The sequence below is a fragment of the Capra hircus genome, chromosome 25 (assembly GCF_001704415.2).
Source record: "Capra hircus breed San Clemente chromosome 25, ASM170441v1, whole genome shotgun sequence".
Taxonomy (NCBI): domain Eukaryota; kingdom Metazoa; phylum Chordata; class Mammalia; order Artiodactyla; family Bovidae; genus Capra; species Capra hircus.
Window position 1 is genome coordinate 1,843,504 of NC_030832.1, and position 19,771 is coordinate 1,863,274.

General features: G+C 58.6%; 1 protein-coding gene across 1 annotated transcript; it reads left to right on the forward strand.

Annotated features, from left to right (window-relative positions):
• On the forward strand, positions 860-18,842 carry CCNF (cyclin F). Its single transcript, XM_018040975.1, has 17 exons — positions 860-949; positions 1,986-2,140; positions 3,279-3,385; positions 4,311-4,378; positions 5,711-5,904; positions 6,284-6,337; positions 6,909-7,013; positions 7,299-7,376; positions 8,818-8,969; positions 11,342-11,506; positions 13,237-13,360; positions 13,559-13,739; positions 14,061-14,148; positions 15,307-15,406; positions 15,480-15,607; positions 16,150-16,319; positions 16,930-18,842. The coding sequence occupies exons 1-17, from the start codon at positions 934-936 to the stop codon at positions 17,412-17,414; spliced, it is 2,370 nt and encodes a 789-aa protein (XP_017896464.1). The 5' UTR covers positions 860-933; the 3' UTR covers positions 17,415-18,842.

The window sequence follows — 19,771 nt, forward strand, 5'->3', positions numbered from 1 at the left end:
GGCCGGGTGGGCACTGCCTAATACCTGGGTGAACGGAGTGTTGCAGCCACTAAAGCAAGCAGGCATGCTCTTCTGTTTTAGTGGGCTCCCAACTGACCGCGAGGAGATGGTGAAGACTGACAAGGCCCAGGTGACACGCTGAGGGCTTGCCCTGGGAGGGATGGAGGGGTCCAGGGTGAGCCGCGTTTCAAGGGAAGGAGTCAGACGCGCTGAATGAATCACCCAGGCCTGTTTCTGCCCTGAGATCTACACCAACAGCGGCGCGGCACAGAACCAAGGTCTCCTCGCCTGAAGCAAGAACGGGAGGCAGGGCCTTCGGCCTCAGGGTGCAGGCCACTAAGGTCAGGGGGCAGCCTTGGTGAGGTGCCTCCCGCGGGCGCCCGCTAGCCTGCGTCCACGCAGGTCGAAGACCGCGTCGGGGTCCGCGCTCAGAGACCCCGGGCTCGGAGGCGCTGCCGGTCCGCTCAGACCTTCACTGACAACCCACTGTGCGCCATGGGCTCTGGTCGCCGGGATCTCAGCCGCCGACTCAGCGGCAAGGCCGAATCCCAGAATAGGGCAGGTCAACGCGGGTCTGAGCGAAACCAGGAATTCCACTGCCGACTGCCCCGGAGCCGCGCTCCTTCAGACCCCAGCCCGTGCTTGGGAGGCGGGGCGGCCGCGCAGGCTCCACCAATCAACAGCCGGCGTTCGAATTCGCATCCTGGAGCAGCCAGTCGCGGGCTCCCGATGCCTAGGGGGCGTGGCTCGGGGCGGAGCCCGGTGGGGTAGTGGCGCTCGCCCCCCGTGGTGGGCCAATGGGAACGCCCGGCGCGTTTGAAAACTCAGGCGGGAGGCAGGCGGGTCTGCGCCTGCGTGGGGAGGCGCGCTCTGGGCCCGCGGGCGGGTCTGGCGGCTACAGCGGCGGCGGCGGCCACAGCAGCGACGACGGCTATGGGGAGCGGAGGCGGTGAGCGCGGGGCGCGGGGCGCGGTGGAGTGGCCTCCAGACTGAGTGGGGCCAGCTTGAGCCTTTCAGCCCGGGGTTCGGATCGTCCCGACGGCGCCTACCCGGCGCGCGGTTTAAATACCCAGCGGCGCCCAGCTCCGCGAGAAAGCGGCGCGAGGGGACCGCCACCTGTGCAGGGCCGTGAGCGCCGCCGAGGAATTTCCGTGGTTATACCGTGGCTGTCCAAAGGCAGGGGAGTGAGGATAATGGGGCAAAAGGCGAGGATTGGTCGAGCTGCGTATGCGCTCGGCTTTCGCATTAGGTTAATTACTGATGGGAAGCCCGGGTGAGGAACGAGGGGAGAGGGCAGGAAGACGCCCTGAGCAGGGAGCTTGCCGGTGGTGGAGCAGCCACCTCCCGTGGGGACTGGAGGAAGGAGCGGATGAAGAACCGGGTGAAGCGTCAGGAATGGCACCTTCTGCCACAAGCTCCTCTGCTTGGAGGGAGGAAAGAGTTGCTGGAGTTTAAGTTGGAAGGACCCCCTGTCAGGGTCTCAGAGGACCCTGAGACCGGCGGGACAGCTCTGACATCCACAGAGCTGGGACTGGCCTGCCCTCCAAGTCCACCCTTGGCTTCTCTGCAGGGCGGACCCTCTGAATTTGAACTCGAAAACCTGATTGTTCAAATCCTTATTAACATTTCATGTTTTAGTCATGTGTGCAAATAGAAGCAAAGAAATCAGCTAGAGTCCAGGCGTCTCCCTGGCTAATCATCATCACTGTCTGCTCTTCCTTTCTTCCTCGTTATCTGGGCTCTGGGTCAGACGGTTTCCCAATGGCCAGCTTACATGATTACTACTCACTGTAAACATTTATCGAATAATTTGAATGAATGAAGATGTCTCTTATACCACTACCACTTCTTTATTTAATCTTTGGGACTGTAACTATGGCTGGGGCAGAGGACCAGTAACTGTTAAAACATGTTCAGATGTAACTTTTCATATCACAGTTCATTTCCAACACATCACTTAAACCATTCTGATTTGTTTTCTTAAGTGATCCACTGTAGGTGTGCCAAGTGTTTCTGTTATCCTTCAAAGCGGAGAATAAGAAGGAGACCTCGAAACCTCACAATCTTGAATCTCCCTGAAGATGTGCTCTTTCATATCCTGAAATGGCTTTCTGTTGGAGATATCCTCGCTGTCCGAGCTGTAAGTTGTCAGATGAACACAGTGTCAACCCTGGCATTGTTGATTTTACCACGAAGGCTTCATGTCTCAAATGTCAGAACAAAAACTCTGGCTACCGATGAGGGTAGATGATCCCCAATGGTGATGTTGGTAGTGAGGTTGTTCTGACGACAGGAAAGCAAAAACATAGGACAGCAAGGTTTGAGTCCGCTCTTTGCAGTGTGTATTTTAACAGAGAAAGTACCTTTTCCTGGCAGTGAAATTTGAATCCCTCAAGATACGGGACAGTGTTAAGAAGAAAAAGAGTATGTTCTTGAGGATGGTGTGAAGTAGAAGTGTTAGTTGTTCAGTTGTGTTCAACTCTGTGACCCCATGGACTGTGGCCCACCAGGCTCCTCTGTCCATGGGATTCTCCAGGCAAGAATACTGGAGTGGGTAGCCATTTCCTTCTCCAGGGGATCGTCCCGACCCAGGGATTGAACCTTGGCCTCCTGTATTGCAGGCAGATTCTTTACCGTCTGAGTCACCAGGGAAGCCCTTATGAGGACAAATCTCATATAATATCCAGTGCTGAAAGGGGCTCTGGGCCTTATTGTGCAGACATCAGAACTGCAGCCTCACCCTGAGCCACTTAACCAAGGGCATCCAGCAAATTAGTGGGGGAACACCCACAAGAACCCATTTGTCTGACTCCCAAACCTGCCTCCATTGTGTTCATAACATCTGCAGATGCCATTTCCAGTGGCAGTGGGAGCTTTTGCACTTAAAATGCTTGCTAGTGCCCCCGTTGACCGCCCAGATTCCAGCTGTGCTCCCACTAGCAAAACAGGTTTCTGACCTACCCGTTAGCCTTAGAGTTGGTTTCCCTGGTCGTTGCAAGTATATAGCATTATATCCTGTTTCTCAGCCTGGTGCTTACCCCCACTTCTAGGACCTGTCCCCACCTTTAGAACCACAGAGAAAGTTGTGTCTGATTTCTTTTCTCTGTTCAAAGCAACTGCTAGTTAGTTTGATACACAGAGCCCAGGAGGCCTTATTGGTAGGGTCAGAGGGAGACAGGAGATCCTACGTCTGTCTAACCCTGTCTTCAACAGCTCCAGAAGCGGGCCTTCCCTGTAATCCCTTGATAACCCCCCACCCCACTCCCGTTGTTCCTCAGGTACATTCCCACCTGAAGTACCTGGTGGACAACCATGCCAGTGTGTGGGCATGCGCCAGCTTCCAGGAGCTGTGGCCTTCTCCGGGGAACCTGAAGCTCTTTGAAAGGTATCTGCACCCAAGAGCAGCCGGGCTTCCTCTCACTCCTGGCCTTCCCTGCCATGCCAGTCTGTCTCAGGGCTGGACCTGGCCATGGTTTTCCTTCTGCTTATAGCCCTCTGCTAACACCATATCCCCCAGGGAGTGACTGAGCGTGTAGACCTCACCCATCGAGTCACATGACTTCCAGCACGGTCATGGGTCATCCGCACCCCCAGCTCAGACCTGCCACTCATTAGTCACAGTGGTGCTTCCGGAAGGTCCGCTTCGGCTGTGACCCATCCCACGTGGCTCAGATGCAGGTCACCTGCACATGGAAACTTCTTATTTCTCTTACTTTGGTCAGGACCATGTGGTTTGAATCCTAGTGCATTACATTCCCTGGCTGATCCCACCCCCTCCGACAGACCTGGAGGAAGAGCCAGAGGGGCCAGGAGCCACACAGTGTGCCTGTGGTCACAGGCAGGCTGCCTGAGACATAGTCCAGGAACCATACAGCCCACCCACTTAGAGTGTACTGATCAAGTGGTTTTTAATATATTCACAGCATTGTGCAATCATTCACACTGTCTGACTTTACCTTCTCATGACCCCTGGCTGAAGCTGCATAACCATTCACAGTCTGTCCGTATCTTCCCAATAGTAATCCAGACCCTAGACAACCTCGCATCTACTGTCTGTCTCCATGTATTTGCCTGTCCCGGGAATCTCATACGAGTGGGGTCATACACCGTGTGGCCTGTTGTGACTCTTTTGCTTAAGCATGTTTTAAGGCTCATCCGTGTTGTAGCGTGTCAGGGATAATAGATATTTAGTCGCATTACCAGAAAAAAGTTTCTGTTCAGAAAGTAAGTACTGTAGTTTCAGGTGCTGTGGTAGAGCATATCCTTAATAGAATAAAATCATGCAGTATTTCATGTTCCTGTTGCTCCAGGGCTGCTGAGAAAGGGAACTTTGAAGCTGCCGTGAAGCTGGGCATTGCCTACCTCTACAACGAAGGCTGTAAGTGCTGCTGGGTCTGGGGCTGGCCTCGCCCCGCTTGGTGTTGACACTTTAGAACAAGCGCTAGGGACTTCCCTGGTGGTCCAGGGTTAAGACTCCGAGCTTCCACTATAGTGGGCATAGGTTCAATCCCTGGTTGAGGAACTAAGATCCCACATGCCATACACTGCAGTCAGAAAAAAAAAGAAAAATAGAACTCACGTAAGCCCTTGCCCGTGTTCACGGTTTAGTCACCGCTCTCACCGTGTCTGGCTATGTACCATTGTATCTTGGGAGCTGTGTCAGAGAGGTGTCCTGCTCAGGGATCCATCGATGACCTTTGATTCTGTAGGTCGGGGGGTCACCTCTTTCTTAATGAGCCTTTAATTTTGATTGACAACGAGTGGCTCTGAGCAGAGACTCGGAATGGGAACTTGTCAGGTGAGCCAGCCCTCCTGGCTCCCTAGTGAACACTGTAGCCCACTAGTAGACCCCAGCTCCACTCCTTGGCCACAGCTCATCTGAGGGACTTGGGGTGGCCGTCACAGCATGCCTGATGCCTGGTGTCAGTAACACAGGGAGGGAGCCAAGGCCCTTGGCGGGAGGCAAGTTCAGGCAGGCCAAAGCCAGCCTGGTACCTAGATTCCTTCACCCCCAGGGGCAGATGCTCCTCAGAAGAGCCTGATATGACCCTCTCTCCCGACTCCTGCTGGTATGCTGGGCTCACTAAGGAAGGAGCCTGCACCTGGTCCTGTCCCAGCTCCCCAAACGCATAAAGTCTTGAGTACGTCTGCCATTTATCTGCTTCTAAAAGACCTGGCATCTTGCTGAGAGGTTGCCCCAGTCATAGTTGGTTAACTGGACTGTTGACGTGGAGACGATGAGCCGTCCACCCTCCCGTCATCTGATCATCCCATCGTCCGGCATTGCGTAGAGAATTCCCACCGTTCAGCTCACCCATCCAGGTGTACAGCCCAGTCGGTGTCTTCACAGAGCTGTGCAACCAACACCTCTCATTTTGAAATGTTCTTGTCACCCCAGAAAGAAACCCCCGTTAACCGGGGGCTGGGCAGCAGTTGCCCACAGGAGGGTGGGCCTGTGATGCCTCCATGGGGTTGGGGGTGGGGGGCACCTTCCTGGATTTTCAGACTTCAGGCTGTGGGAGGAGCCACAGGGCACTTGGTTCACGGGACACAGGAAGAAAGCATGGAGCCCCCGTCCCGACTCTTCTGCCCTAAAACACCAGCAACCTTGCGTGGCAGCGGCATAAGGCCCTAGACTTTCCGTAAGGACTGGAGGGACTGCTGTGCCCGCCCCCAGAGACATCCCGGCTCGCTCTGTCCATCTCTGCAGTGTCGGTGTCTGACGAGGCCCGGGCGGAAGTGAACGGCCTGAGGGCCTCTCGCTACTTCAGCCTGGCCGAGCGGCTGAATGTGGGTGCCGCGCCCTTCATCTGGCTCTTCATCCGCCCTCCTTGGTCGGTGTCCGGGAGCTGCTGCAAGGCTGTGGTTCACGAGAGCCTCAGGGCGGAGTGCCAGCTACAGAAAGTGAGTCCCAGCCCGGGGTGCAGGTGGGGCACCCCACGGGGTCCCAGGAGATGAGACAGCCCTGAGGGGAGATGCTGTGGACCGTGTGAAGTCAGGGACTTGAGGGCAGCGGAGGCTCCGAAAACAGTGCAAATACGGGAGCGTCTGCAAACAACCAGCAGGTGGGGAGACGGCAGAGCCAGGGTTGGGGGCCTGGAGGCAGGGCAGGGCTGCAGATGGGGTGCCCACGGAGAAGGACAGCCAGAGGCTCCGAGACGAGGTTGGGGGAGGCCTGGAGTCAAGGCCGGCTGGGGAGCAAGAGGACCTGCAAAGGGGGTGTGGCAGGGATCGAGGGGGGCCCCAGGAAGTTCCCCACCGACAGTGACCCTTCCTTCTCTAGACCCACAGGGCGTCCATACTTCACTGCCTGGGGAGGGTGCTGAGTCTCTTCGAGGTGAGTCCCCTCGCCCGCCCCCTGTGCTGCTCGGCATCATAGCCCGGGTGGGCACCGGGCACAGCAGGTCTGCGGCTCTGTGCTTCTCACCTCTCCGGCAGCTACCAGCACCAAGGTCTGGGACGCTCACGAGGGGCCGTGGGAGGAGGCCCCGAGGTCTCCCAGACTAGAGCCCTGTCTGTGCAGCCGGTGGAGCCAGAGCATCTGATGGGCAGGACGGGCCTGCGTGCTTCCCGGCCCACTTGGGTGGCTCCCTCCATCGCACGAGCGTGAAAGGCCCCCCCGCAGCAATTCGGGGAGGGTGGTGGCCTCTGGCGACAGGTGCTCTGACCGCAGCAGGGAAGGACCTGGGGTGTGAGCGAGGAGCCGGAGGGCCTTGGGGGTCTCCACCACCCCCCGCCTCCGTCACCATGCGGGCCCTGGCAGGAGGAGGCAGGGCAGGAGGGCAGAGCTCGTGGGCTCAGGCCACGTGATTCTCACATCGTATATCTTCAGGGAAGTTGTTTCTCCGCTAATTTAGTTAACTGATTTTATTAAAGTTGAGCGCTGCGTGTGTGGTTTCTTACTCTAGGATGAAGAGAAACAGAAGCAGGCCCGGAACCTGTTTGAAGAGTCTGCTAACCAGGGGTGTCTGACCAGCTCATACCTCCTCTGGGAGAGTGACAGGCGGATGGACGTGAGTGGGCCCAGGTCTGGGAGAGCGTGGGTGACGCTGGCCAGATTCGCGGTCTCAGAGCAGCCCTGGTCAAGGGTCCGCCAGCACAGGGGGTCTTCCTGGGCCCCCTGGGGCTGCTCTCAGCTCTACCCTGGGAACAACCACCACCACTCAGAGGAAGAAGGGCCAGAAGAAAGGCCCAGCTGGGGCCCCTCTGGGGATCTTGGGGGAACACTGAAGAACCCCAGGGGTTGGTTCTGCGTTCCTCCAGAGACACGCCCATGTAAGGGCATCTCACATTGACAGATGCTGGACCCCGGACGGTGCCTCCACAGCTTCCGGAAGCTCAGGGACTTTGCTGCCAAAGGCTGCTGGGAAGCGCAGGTGAGCTGGGAGCCAGCTTGGTCTCAATGCCTCCTCTCTGAGATCCCAGGGCGGGGCTGCCAGGCTCCTGTGGAGGGCGGGGTTGGGGGGGGTCACTGTGGGGCAACTCTGAGGGTGGTCAGCTCTGAGGTGTGCAGGGAGGGCAGCCTGGGAACGCTTTGCCCATGGCACCAAAGACAGCCAGCCTCATCATTCCTACATGCTGTGGATTAACCACAGCTGCTGTCAGAGTGTGGACAGCTCCCTAAAGCTGGCCTGCAGGGACAGCATCTTGGCAGCGGGACCTGAGGCTCCTTAGAGCAGATTGGCGTGAGGCACGCTATCCTCTTTCCAGTATCTGACCCCTCACCAGGTTGTCCAGCGTTGGACCTGGACGTTGGAGGGCTGTAGTTGGCGTTCACCAGACACTATCCCTGTGCAGCTGTAATGAAGTCACTATTTCCAGACAAATCAGAGGAAGTCCCCCTTGGCCAAGCTGGTGCCTGTGACCCCACCAAGTTGGGGCTTCAGTCACTGGCCCTTAAAAACTCAGGACCAAGTCCCCGGCAGGGATGCCCACCTGACACATCACAGGCCACTGTAACGTTTGTGTCCAGAAAGGCACACAGCACGTTTACAAGAAATGTAACGATCAACAGTGTGTTTCTAAGACAAGGTCAGACTAATCAGTAAGAACAGTAAGGCCCCATAGAAGTACCCGGGGCCTCAGTATGCGCAGAAACAAGGGAGTAAATACAAGCCGTTAAAATATGGGGCAGGTTTGACCTCACTGCTCATCGGAAAGGCGCCCGTTTAGAGAAGTCATGGCCAATCCCACAAGCAGATCACACACACACACACACGTGTTCTTTGCTTCTGAGTGGCTAGCTAGTAACTTCTGCAAACAAACATTCTCAAGGAGAGCAGGTTGTGCCGGCCAAGATGTGATAAGATAGTCCTCAGTGTTCTGTGAGTGGGGTGGCAGTCCGAGCAGGTCTTCCAGAAAGCGTCAGGGCACAGGCAGTGCCTGGGGGTCGGCCGCACGAGCAGAAGCCGCGCAAGCCTGCACAGCGGCGGCCCCCCAGGCGACAAAGCTTATAGGAAACCCCCTCAGAGGAAGGACAAGGCAAGAAGCCTGCACAGTGGCGGCCCCCCAGGCGACAAAGCCAACAGAAACCCCCTGAGGAAGGACAGGGCAAGAAGCCTGCACAGCGGCGGCCCCCCAGGCGACAAAGCCAACAGAAACCCCCTCAGGAAGGACAGGGCAAGAAGGGGCTGACCTCCCGTTCTCTACCTCTTGTCTGTTTTAAACATTCTACCGTGACTTACTAGTTACTTCCAAAAGCATAAGTAAAATCTTGGCCCTCCTGTTCCGGCAGGCTTAGAGGGTGTAAGTGGGCCAGGGTGTTGACAGACAGGAAGGCCTTGGCCCCTGCTCACCCCACGACTCTTCCGCCCACAGCTGTCTCTAGCCAAAGCCTGTGCACATAGACACCAGCTCGGATTGGAAGCAAAAGCCTCCAGCGAGATAGTCTGCCAGTTGTTCCAGGCCTCCCACGCTGTCAATAAGCAGAGGGTCTTCTCTGTCCAGAAAGGGCTCAATGACACGATGAGGTAAGGGGCCCAAACTGCCCACGGTGATGAGGTCCTGTGACAGGCCCACTGTGTTGTCAGCCCCACCGGGATCCCCCTGTGTGTGTGTATACACATGTGCACGTGTGTGTGTGTGTGTGTGTGTGTGTGTGTTTTCTAAAACCAGTAATGCCCGAGTTACCTAGGGCTTTGGGGAAAAAAAAAATTCCCATATGAGTCTATTTTCTCCAGTTTCCCTTTTTAGGCCTCAGAAAGTGTTAAACCACTTTAAACATCTTTCTAAAATGATGCCAGAAAAACTACCTTTTCTTTCCAACCCATCCTCACGCGCATCAGTGTCAGCAGGGGAAGTGGGGGCCTGCAGCCTTGGAACCCCGTGACCTGCCTCTTCCCACAAGTCCATTCTCCTCTGAAGTTTGGAGATGACACACTGTTACAATCACAGAACATGTTAGAAAGCAAAGTGGAAAACATGAATAATTTTCTAAGCTCGTGCTAGGGATTTCAAGTGCGCTTTAGATGTATGACGGGCAGGCCCTGGCTGTGCGGCCGGGTCTCCGCTCACAGCAGGGCTGCAGTGTCCCCTGCTCCCACATTCAGTGTCACCAAGCTGCGGTGCCTTTTTTTTTTTTTCTTTTTGATTAATTAATTTATCTGGCTGCACCAGGTCTTAGTTGCAGCACGCAGGATCTCTTAGTTGCAGCATGTGGGATATAGTTCCCTAATGAGGGATCGAACCCAGGCCCCCTGCACTGGGAGGTTGGGAGCTCGGAGTCTCAGCCACTGGACCACGAGGCGAGTCCCAAGCTGCTGTGCTCCTGAGTCCTGGACCTGCGCTGCTGGTGCCCCTCCGGCCTTGTGCCCTCCCAGTCCGCCCTTTTTTTGGCGGGTGGGGGTGGGGGGACACTTTTGCTATTCCTTTTGTGTGTTGGGAATGAGGGTTAACGTGAACTTAACCTTTTCTGCTTTTCAAGAGCTAAAGTAGTTTTATTGAAATAATAACATAATATTATTTCAGCCCCAAGTTGAGCATCTGTCTGTTTTCCTCCATGTTAGACAACAGCTGACTTCTTCCTTTTCTCTAGTCGAGTTATAATTGATTTCCAACATTAGTTTCGGGTTTGACCACTTTAAAGTGTATGGTTCGGTTGGTCAGTTTTTGTCCGATCATTGCGTTTATCTAGGGTGTCCGTGCAGGGAGCATCGTCCTCTGCTCCCAGTCGTGGCTGGTGTGACCCTCATACCCCTGGGCGCTCCTCCCGGCCACCCCCTCCACTCCGCCACTGACTCTGCCCTCACCCCCCTGTGCCTTCCCTCTGCCTGAGAAACACGCTCCTCTCTGGCTGCACAGAGCCCCTCACCATCATGGCCCGTCTCTCTGGCTTCCTTTCTCCCGTCTCCTCTCCTTTGTCCACCCCGTCCGGGCATCCTTGCGCTGCGTGCAGTGTCCCCCGTGACATCAGTGTCCCGGCTTGGCTTTGGTGCCATCGAGGAGGAGGGGCCCTGTGTCTGCTAGTTCTGCAGCCCGAGCCTTCCGTCGTGGTGGCCGAGAGCTCGAGCGCCGGGGCTCAGTGCCTCCTGCTTGGGCTGCATCCCTGGCTCTTTGCTCAACCGCAGGGGGTTGTGACAAATGACCCCACAGTGAGAGTTCTTCAGGGAGGAGACAGGTTTCCAGGATAGTAACCTTTGACCTGTGACCAGTCCCCGGTCTCCAGAGCAGACCCACTCTGCCCACTTATAAGTGATGGTCCAGGCTTATCCAATGCCAGGGGGCCCCAGGGTAGGGGTGGGCAGGGTCCACATGTGTGTGCCCACATGCCTCCCAGGAACCAGGTCAGGAGCGCTGGGGCCCCCAGCCCCTCAGACGGCTGCTGGCTTAAGCCCATGACACCTGAAGTGACCGCTCACCCTCGGGGTGGATGGCTGGGCAGGACTGGGAGACGGGACCCATGGAGGTTCGGGGAGCGGGAGATGGGACCCCGTGAGGTTCGGGGAGCAGGAGACTGGACCCCGTGGAGGTTCGGGGGAGCGGGAGACGGGACCCCGTGAGTCTCAGGGAGTGGGAGACGGGACCCCGTGGAGGTTCGGGGAGTGGGCGACGGGACCCCGTGAGGCTCGGGCAGCGGGAGACGGGACCCCGTGGAGGTTCGGGGGAGCGGGAGACGGGACCCCGTGGAGGTTTGGGGAGTGGGAGACGGGACCCTGTGAGGCTCGGGCAGTGGGAGACGGGACCCTGTGGAGGTTCGGGAGAGCGGGAGACAGGACCCCGTGGAGGTTCGGGGAGCGGGAGACGGGACCCCGTGAGGCTCGGGGGGCGGGAGACGGGACCCCGTGGAGGCTCGGGGCCCCGCAGAGGCTCTGCCTGGTGTTCAGGCGCCGCGCTCTTCCTACAGGTACATCCTCATCGACTGGCTGGTGGAGGTCGCGACCATGAAGGACTTCTCGAGCCTGTGTCTCCACCTGACCGTGGAGTGCGTGGACCGGTACCTGCAGAGGCGGCTGGTGCCCCGGTACCGGCTGCAGCTGCTGGGCATTGCCTGCATGGTCATCTGCACCCGGTGAGAAACCCCCAGCCGGCCCTGCCCAGGCCACAGGCAGGCTTCCCAGTGGGATGGACAGGCCCTCAGCGCCCCACCTCATAATAACGGGGTTCTAATTTCAGGGGTGCCCAGAGCAGGTGGTCCTCGCCACACAGGGACAACAGGGCTGACCCTCCATGCGCGGGCAGCTGCTGCTCATCCCATGTGGCGGCCTCGCTTGGGCGGGAACCCTGTTCCCCTGGCCCGAGGGCAACACGGAGATGAGGGAGGCCACAGTCGGCTGCCCTTCTGAGTCAGGCTGTCAGCTCTGTGTCCAGAGACCCACATCCAGCCAGGTTCACACCCCCTCCTACCCGCGGACAGGATGCGCGCGCCTCAGAGGTGGCGGTTCTGGCTCTTCCCGTAGGCCGTCTTAAGTTTCCCGGAAGTCCACCTTCCTAAAACCAGCACCTCTCTGCCCAGTTTTGCCTGTGGACACAGCGTGGGTGGCACGTCCTACCATACATGTTGCATTTTTGTGTGTTTTAAACCAGCTTTCTCCTACATGGTCTGCCATCGCCTGGGCAGTGTTTGTAAGGCTTAGGGGGTGAGGGGCAGGCTCGCTGCACACAGTGGCATCAACTACGGAGGACTGGTCAATCTTTGGCACAGTGACCCAGAGGCGTGTGTCACTGGGGTGTAGTGTATCTGCTTCATGAGCTCATGCAGGCGCCTGAGGCACTGACTTGCTCTCTGCCACTTACCATGGCCCCTGAGGCCAGCAGGTCCACGCCTGCAGCGAGCTCCATCCTGTGGCCCTGATGGGAACTGGGCGCTATGCTTTCCTGGTGGCCAGGGAAGCAGGGTGTCCACAGGCGGAGGGAGTGGGGCTCAGGCCTGGTGAGCACAGGCCACACGCGGTCTGGCACCTCTCACATGTGCCTCGGAACCCGGAGCTCTGGGTCTTGTCACCAGAGAGGGCTGACACATGACGGGTCCCCAGCTTCCCCAGGTCTAAACGGCATGGTTACATCCTTGCCATCAGAGACTGGGAGACCAGCCGTGAGATAATCGCTTTAAAAGATTTTTAGGGGCTGAGACACCCCTCCATCCACTCTGAAAGCGGCACCTGCCGCTGCCCAAGCACAGGCTCGCGTCACCCCCCTCGACGTCACACACCGCCCCCCCGTGCCTACGGTACCCCCTGCCCTGCCCTCTCTCAGCCAAGCCACTGCGGGAGCTACAGAGTGACCCTGGCGCAGGGAGGGGCCCTCACAGGCCGCTGGACCAGAATGTCCCCTGCTAGCTGGCACTGGGAGAGGGGAGAGAACAGGGTGACCACCTGCCTAGGGACTGCCCGAGTCCCTTGGCCCGACCCCGGGCCGGGTCCAGACCTCCAGACAGCCTCTGGCTCTGGTTCTGCTGGCTCGCCTGCCTTCTGGGTTAAAGCTGTTAATGCTCACTCCAGAGCAGCTGGCACAGGGCAGGGCAAACCCTCATGCGTCGGGAGGTTAAGAGAATTGGCCGCTTACACCCTTCGTGGCTGGATTTTGTAGAAACACCTGCATGCCCAGCAGCCTAGCCACTCTCCTGCCGTGGGCCTGTGGCGCTCGTACCCCTGCCCCTCAGCCTCTCCGACAGGCTGTGACCTTTCCAGTTAACCTCACCCGCCGGGGGCAGCCAGGTCAACTTGCTGGACTCCCCACCCCATCACTGAAGCCTAAAGCCCACTGAGGGGCACGAGCTCAGATGCCTTGTTGACACTCCAGGTTCATCAGCAAAGAGATCCTGACAATCCGGGAGGCTGTGTGGCTCACAGACAACACGTATAAGTACGAGGACCTGGTGAGGATGATGGGCGAGATCATCTCGGCCCTGGACGGGAAGATCCGGGTAAGCGGCCGCTCGCCTTTCCCTCCTGAATCAAAGCCGAGTTGCGCCAGGGGGTGAGGGGAGCAGAGGGCACGTGTGTGGGTCTGGCTTCTCTGCTGAGGGAAGCCCTGGCAGCGTGTCTGCGTTCTAGCCTTCCCCCGAGCGGGCAGAGGGTCCTCTGCATGCTGCAACCCTACGTCCACCGCCCCGTCCCCCCAGGTCCCCACCGTGGTCGATTACAAGGATGTCCTGCTGACACTGGTCCCCATGGCACCAAGAACCCAGCACCTGTGCGGCTTCCTCTGTGAGCTCTCCCTGCTGCACACCAGCCTGGCCGCCTACGCCCCGGCCCACCTCGCTGCAGCTGCCCTGCTGCTGGCGAGGCTGACACACGGGCAGAGTAAGCGGCCGGTCCTTCTCACCTGCCTCTCAGAGCCGGGCTGAGCTGGTGGGCAAGGGTCTCCAGGAGTCAGGAGCTGGTGCTCAGGTCTGGGGGAGGGAGGAAGACAAAGCGGTGTGCTCCTCTCCCCTGAGGAGGAGGCAACAGGATGGACTAAGAGCCTTGGTCTGGGGGTGGCTTGGTATTACCCCATGGGGCGCAGTGGGCATGCGTGCCCTGGGCACAGGGCCTTTTCAGCGCTGAGCCCTAGGAAGCTCCATCCCAGAACCACCGGGGCTGTGGGCGTCAAGGCAGCCCCACAACCCCCACTTCCCTCTCCAGCGCAGCCCTGGACCACCCAGTTGTGGGACCTTACCGGCTTCTCCTGTGAAGACCTCATCCCCTGTGTCTTAAGTCTTCATCAGAAGTGGTAAGTGTGTAAGGAAGCAAGCCCCACACACAGGGTACATCCTCCACACCATGGGTCCAGAGGGGGTTCATGTCACAGGAGGGCTGTTGGGCCGTGAGCTGCGGGTCTCAGGGCTGGCATTTAGAAATCCCAGGGCTATGTTACTTAGCACACACGTTTTTAACATTTGCTGTGTGGGCAGCAGCTCCTCCCCACCCAAACCTAACTCACAGACAGTAGAGCATAAGAAAAAACGGCCTCTCCACAACGGCGGTAACTCACTGCAGGAGGCTGGCATTGGCAGACTGCAGCCCAGGGCACAGGCCGGCCGCGCCTGCCTCAGGCCCCTGGCCCTTCGCCTGTCCTCTCACCCCGGCTGGCAGCCTCACTCCTCCCACTCGCTCCCACCCGCACTGTGTGCGCTGAAGCCCCCAGGGCCCCCTCCTTTCTCAGGCCATGCTGCCTCAGCATCCCCTTCCCCCACCCAAGGGGCTGGATGATTCTGCCTCCCTGCTACCTTCCCCTGGTTTTTTTGTTTTTTCAATCCAGATAAACTGGAAATATTTATTTACAAATGAAACTTTTTTTTAAGTGTGCAATTCGACAGGCTTTTGGTATAGAGTTGTGCAGGCATCACCACCATCAATCAGAGAACATCTCCCTCAAGAGAAACCTGCCCTGCCTCCCTAATACCTCCAGGTGTCCCCTCCCCACTTCCCCCCACCGCGCAACACTCCTCTCCTTCCTGTTCTGGATGCGTCATCACGGGCTCACACGCTGTGAGGCCTGTGGGTGGGAGGCCGCTCACACCTACGCAGTGTCTCCACTGCGCAGGTAGCCCCTGGGCGGAGAGACCCCGTCTTATTTCTCCCATCTGTGCACTGATGTACATTTGGGGGTTTTCTGTCTCCCCACTGCTGTGGACGACTGTGTCCAGGTCTCCGAGGGGATCTCTGCCCACCTTTCTCTTGGGGACACACCTGGGAGTGGGCGCTGGGTCATAGGTGCCTCTCGGGTTAACCAAGGGACTGCCGGGAGTTTGCACGGCGGTGCTGGGCCCGTCTCCCGTCTCCCGTTCTCCCGTCTCCCATCTGAGCGGGGGCTGCAGGGGGAGCCTCCTGGGGGCGGTGCCAGCACTCCCCGCCCCTCGAGGTCCCTCACGCGTCCCTCTGTCGGTAGCTTCCATGATGACGCCCCCAAGGACTACAGGCAGGTGTCTCTCACTGCTGTCAAGCAGCGATTCGAGGACAAGCGCTACGAGGAGATCAGCCTGGAAGAGGTACTGAGGGGTGTCGGTGGCAGGCCCGCCCGCCTGGGGCCTCGCCTGCTCTCTGACCCTGGCTGCCCTGCAGGTGCTGAGCTACGGCCAGCTGTGTGCTGCCCTGGGCGTGAAACAGGAGAGCCTGGAACCTGCGCCCTTCCTCAGTGCGGGCGATATTCACGCCTTCCTCAGCTCACCCTCTGGGAGGAGGACCAAGCGGTGAGTGAGCCCGCGGGCCCAGCTGTGTTCCCGTGTGACCCCTGCAGACCTTGGGGATCCCCCAGAAACGGAAGCTGGGCCGGCGGTCTGCAGCCCTGCCTCCTCCCCTGTGTGGCTCCAGCCCAGCTCCCTGTAGGCTTGGTGGTCCCGAGCACAGGCGGAGCCCCCCGGGGCCACACTGGCCCTCCACATGTCGCTCCAGCGCTCCAGCTGTACCCTGATGAGAGGCTGGGGCACTCGGTCCCCGTTACCCCCTCCATGTCCCCTTCACCCCGTCTCTTCCATCTCAGTGTCCTGGCTGTGGTGCCTGGAATAAGTCCCCCCGCCCCGGCCCCCGCAAAGAACTCCTATTCATCCTACAAAGTCCAGATGAGTAGGGACCTCACTGTGCTGCTGGCCCGACCTCTGTGAATCAGCTGTGCGCCTCCGAGGGCACTTCCTGGGTGCTCACAGCACACGGAGAGGGCGGGGCATGCCAGGGACCAGGCTGGGCCCCCTGACACTGCAGCCTGTGACTGCATTCCCACCTGCCCCCACCGCAGGAAGCGGGAGAACAGCCTCCAGGAGGACAGGGGCAGCTTCGTCACCACGCCCACCGCTGAACTGTCCAGCCAGGAGGAGACGCTGCTGGGCAGCTTCCTGGACTGGAGCCTGGACTACTGCTCGGGCTACGAGGGCGACCAGGAGAGTGAGGGCGAGAAGGAGGGCGACGGTGAGTGCCGGGCTGCGGCGGGCGGGGCTGGCCGGGGTTGCGGGGGCTTGTGTCCAAGGAGCCCTGGAGAGCAGAGCACCCGGCACTGCAGCCCACAGGGAGGACAGGCTGTGGCCCAGCCGGACCTGTGCTGCCGGGAGAACCGCATGGGGCAGGAACAGAACAGACCCACCTGCGTTCACAACAAGATCTTTCTAGAACATCCTGTGCCATGTGCCCCTTGCTCCCCTGCTGGGTTCTGTCCCTCGGGCATCCCTCCAGGACAGGCCGCACAAGGCTCCGTCCCTGTTTGGTCAGCCATCTGCAGACAGGGGGACGGGAACTGGAGGGCCCAGTTCAAGGCCATGTCTATGGATTTTCTAGTTGCGTGTTTCTGCGTCCACTCAGGATTAAGTATTAGATGGCCACGATTTGTTGTCCTTTCTTCCTGTTCCCCATGTCACACGGGTGTCACCTCAAGCTTGGAAGACACACCTTGCCCTCGACTTCTTAAGCAAAGGGAAGGGGACTGACCGGCGATGTTGAGGAGCTGTGGCTGAGACAGGACTCCAGGCTGCCTTGGGTCCTGGCTGGGCCGAGGCTCACCCCGACATCTCCCCGTCTCCCACAGTGACGGCTCCCAGCGGCGTCCTCGACGTCACCGTGGTCTACCTGAGTCCGGAGGAGCACTGCTGCCAGGAGTCCAGTGACGAGGAGGCCTGCCCGGAGGAGGCATGGGGGCCCCAGGACACACAGGCGCTGGCGCCGGGCCACCAGGCGCTGCGGACCCCAGGGCTGGAGCCCCCCCCGTGCAGCAGGTGGGGGCTGGGCAAGGACATCACGACATCGGGGTACTCCTCCGTCAGCAGCGCGAGTCCCGCAGACTCCGGGCACGCCTTGGGGGGGCCCCCCCGGTCTACCTCAGAGCTGCCCGCGGGCAGCAGCTTGAACACACAGCCCTGCCACCACCATGCCCGGAAGTCGTGTTTACAGTGTCGCCCCCCCAGCCCCCCGGAGAGCTGTGCTCCCCAACAGCAGGTGAAGAGGAAGAACCTGTCAGCCCACAGTGAGAAGGAGGAGGAAGAAGACATGAACTTGGGCTTCTTGAAGCTGTGAGTGTGTCGGAGCGTGTGCCGCAGTGGACGTCTGCTGAGGGGGGGCTGCTGCTGTGCTAGTGCGGGGCGGGGGACAAGACGGATCCCTGCGGATCCCCGCTGGCCTCGCACGGGGACCCTAGAGAAGATCCAGGGGCAGGGACTCTTTCTCCTGGGGAGCCTATCACGAGCCATCAGAATCTCTAAAGCACAACGAAAACTCAGCTCCTCTTTGGGAGGTTTAGCCTCAAAGCAGTCACGCCATGCCATGTCAGTCCTGTGTCTCTGTCCCCTCCCGTGTCTTGTCTTGCTTCCTCTGGGAAACAGCCCACGTCCTGGGCAAACATCCCCTCTGCTGCCAGCACCCCAGGAACTGAGCTTTCACAGCTGAGAACACGTGTGGCCTGAGTGTCCACACACAGCTCCCCGTCCCCCCATCTGTTTGGTCTGGGGTCCCGGGAGAGCTGACAGCCCTGAGCACGTCGCCACCCCTGCGCCCACACTGCCCTGCCTTGGGCATGCGTTCCTTTCCTCACGGGCTGGTGCCTTCTGCAATGGGGGAGCTCTGCCCCAAGCACTGTGGTGGACTGCGCCTGAACACTGGGCTCGAGGGCCTTGATTCTCGGTCACAGGCTCGCTCCCTCCCATATTCTCAGCTCCTTTTAAAAATCTGTCCCTTCTGCAATGGTCCATCTGTGTCCCCACTAGATGGTATCTGCATGACCCTCTCACTGCACTGAATTTCTGGGCCATTTCTTTCCGTCTTTATTTCTGTCCTTCATCCCTCTAGGATAAAAACAAAAGAAAAATTAAAAATAGAAGGTATTACATTTTTTAAAATTCTCAACATTATTTAGGCTCAACTGAAAAATGACAATTTGATTCAAACTTCTCGGTGCTCTCATGACACTATGCAAAACCAGTTTTCCCAGAGAGGTTAGCCAGGAAAAAATTAAATGTCATTTGTAACATCTGAGGTGACCAAGACACGGAACAACATGAACCAGAGACCCGGCTTGCTGGATGAGGGTGAACCTGTGAGTCCCTGTGAATCATGACCTTGGCTGCGCTCCCCGCTGGGCTGAGCCCAACACTCAGCTGCTGTCGCTTTTGTTTCCTCTTGAAATGCCAGAAAGAACCACTTAGCCAGGAGTGTCCCCCCAAATGCTCTTGAACCAAAACTACAGGGACCAGGAGACGCTGGCCCGGAGAGGCTTTTCTGGGCTCTTGACTCCCTGTGGGAACTATCTTTTTTGCTGCTGTAGGCGAATTCTGACCACCCTGGGTAGGCAGTGGTTGAGTAAGGGAATCCCAGCATTGGGACTGCATACCTCCCTGTCGATTGTGTGCCCCTAGGCATGTGTGAGCCTCAGTTTCCTCATCTGTACGATGGGGTGACAGTACCTACCTCACAGGGGTGTTGTGAGGATTAAATGTGATGAGGATAATAATAGCTGAGTGATGTGCATGTCTGAACTGCCTTGTCCCCTTGGCCCCTTATCAAAACCCAAAAGTTCTCTGCTTTCTCCCGGCCGGCCTGCATACACAGGAGAGCGCTCTGGTGGGGAGCTAATACTGCCTGACTTGCTCCCCTCCCCTCCTTTCTCACTGACAATCTCATTTCAGGCTCCCCATACTGGGCAAGAAAACAGGCTGCTGCTGATGGACGGTCCCACCCTAACAGCAGTCCCAGGGATGCCTGGGTTCCGCTCAACCCTTCTCCCTTTTGTCCCAGCACCCTCAGCTCCCCTCCTTTGCGTCTGTTCTCTGCTGTAGCACCTTCCTATTAGCAACAGTGAAATGGACACCCCTCTATCTTTAAACAACCCCCCTCCCAGGTCTGTCCTCCATCCTGCTCTCCCCTGAGATTTCTTGGCCCCTGTGGGGTTGGCACTCATCCTTTTTTCTTATTAGATGAAATTACAATGGACCCTGCTGCCAGCATCACTCCTCTCAGCCAGCATTTGTACCCACCCCCATGTGTCTCCAGAGGACACTTCCTTCTTGGACATGCTCCTGTGACACCAGGCTCTGCTGTCCCTCCACTGCTCTGGGCTCCGGCTCCCCCTCAGCTGGTCCCATCTGGGCACACCTGCCCCGCCAGGGACCAGCCTGCTCAGCCCCACTGGTCCTTGTGCCCATCTCTGGCTCCTGGGCCTCCTCCCCCTCTGCCAAGGTGTCCACTCCTGGATGTCATCACCTTGTCAGCGTGTCCACAAGTGCACACCCCCTCCTGCCTTGTCCCTGCTCCCGACACACATCATCCTCACCTCCAGCCACACAGCAGTAAATACCTATGGGTCCCTCCGCGTGCCCGGCCCTGTGCTAGGTGCCCCGGGGTCAGCAAGGTCCCAGGGCCCTGCTTTAGAGCGCCTTCGA

Coding starts and splice junctions, on each gene's coding strand:
- CCNF (XM_018040975.1), top strand. Junction 6,338..6,908: donor GGGTGCTGAGTCTCTTCGAG/GTGAGTCCCCTC, acceptor TTCTTACTCTAG/GATGAAGAGAAACAGAAGCA. Junction 15,608..16,149: donor TCTGGGAGGAGGACCAAGCG/GTGAGTGAGCCC, acceptor CCCCCACCGCAG/GAAGCGGGAGAACAGCCTCC.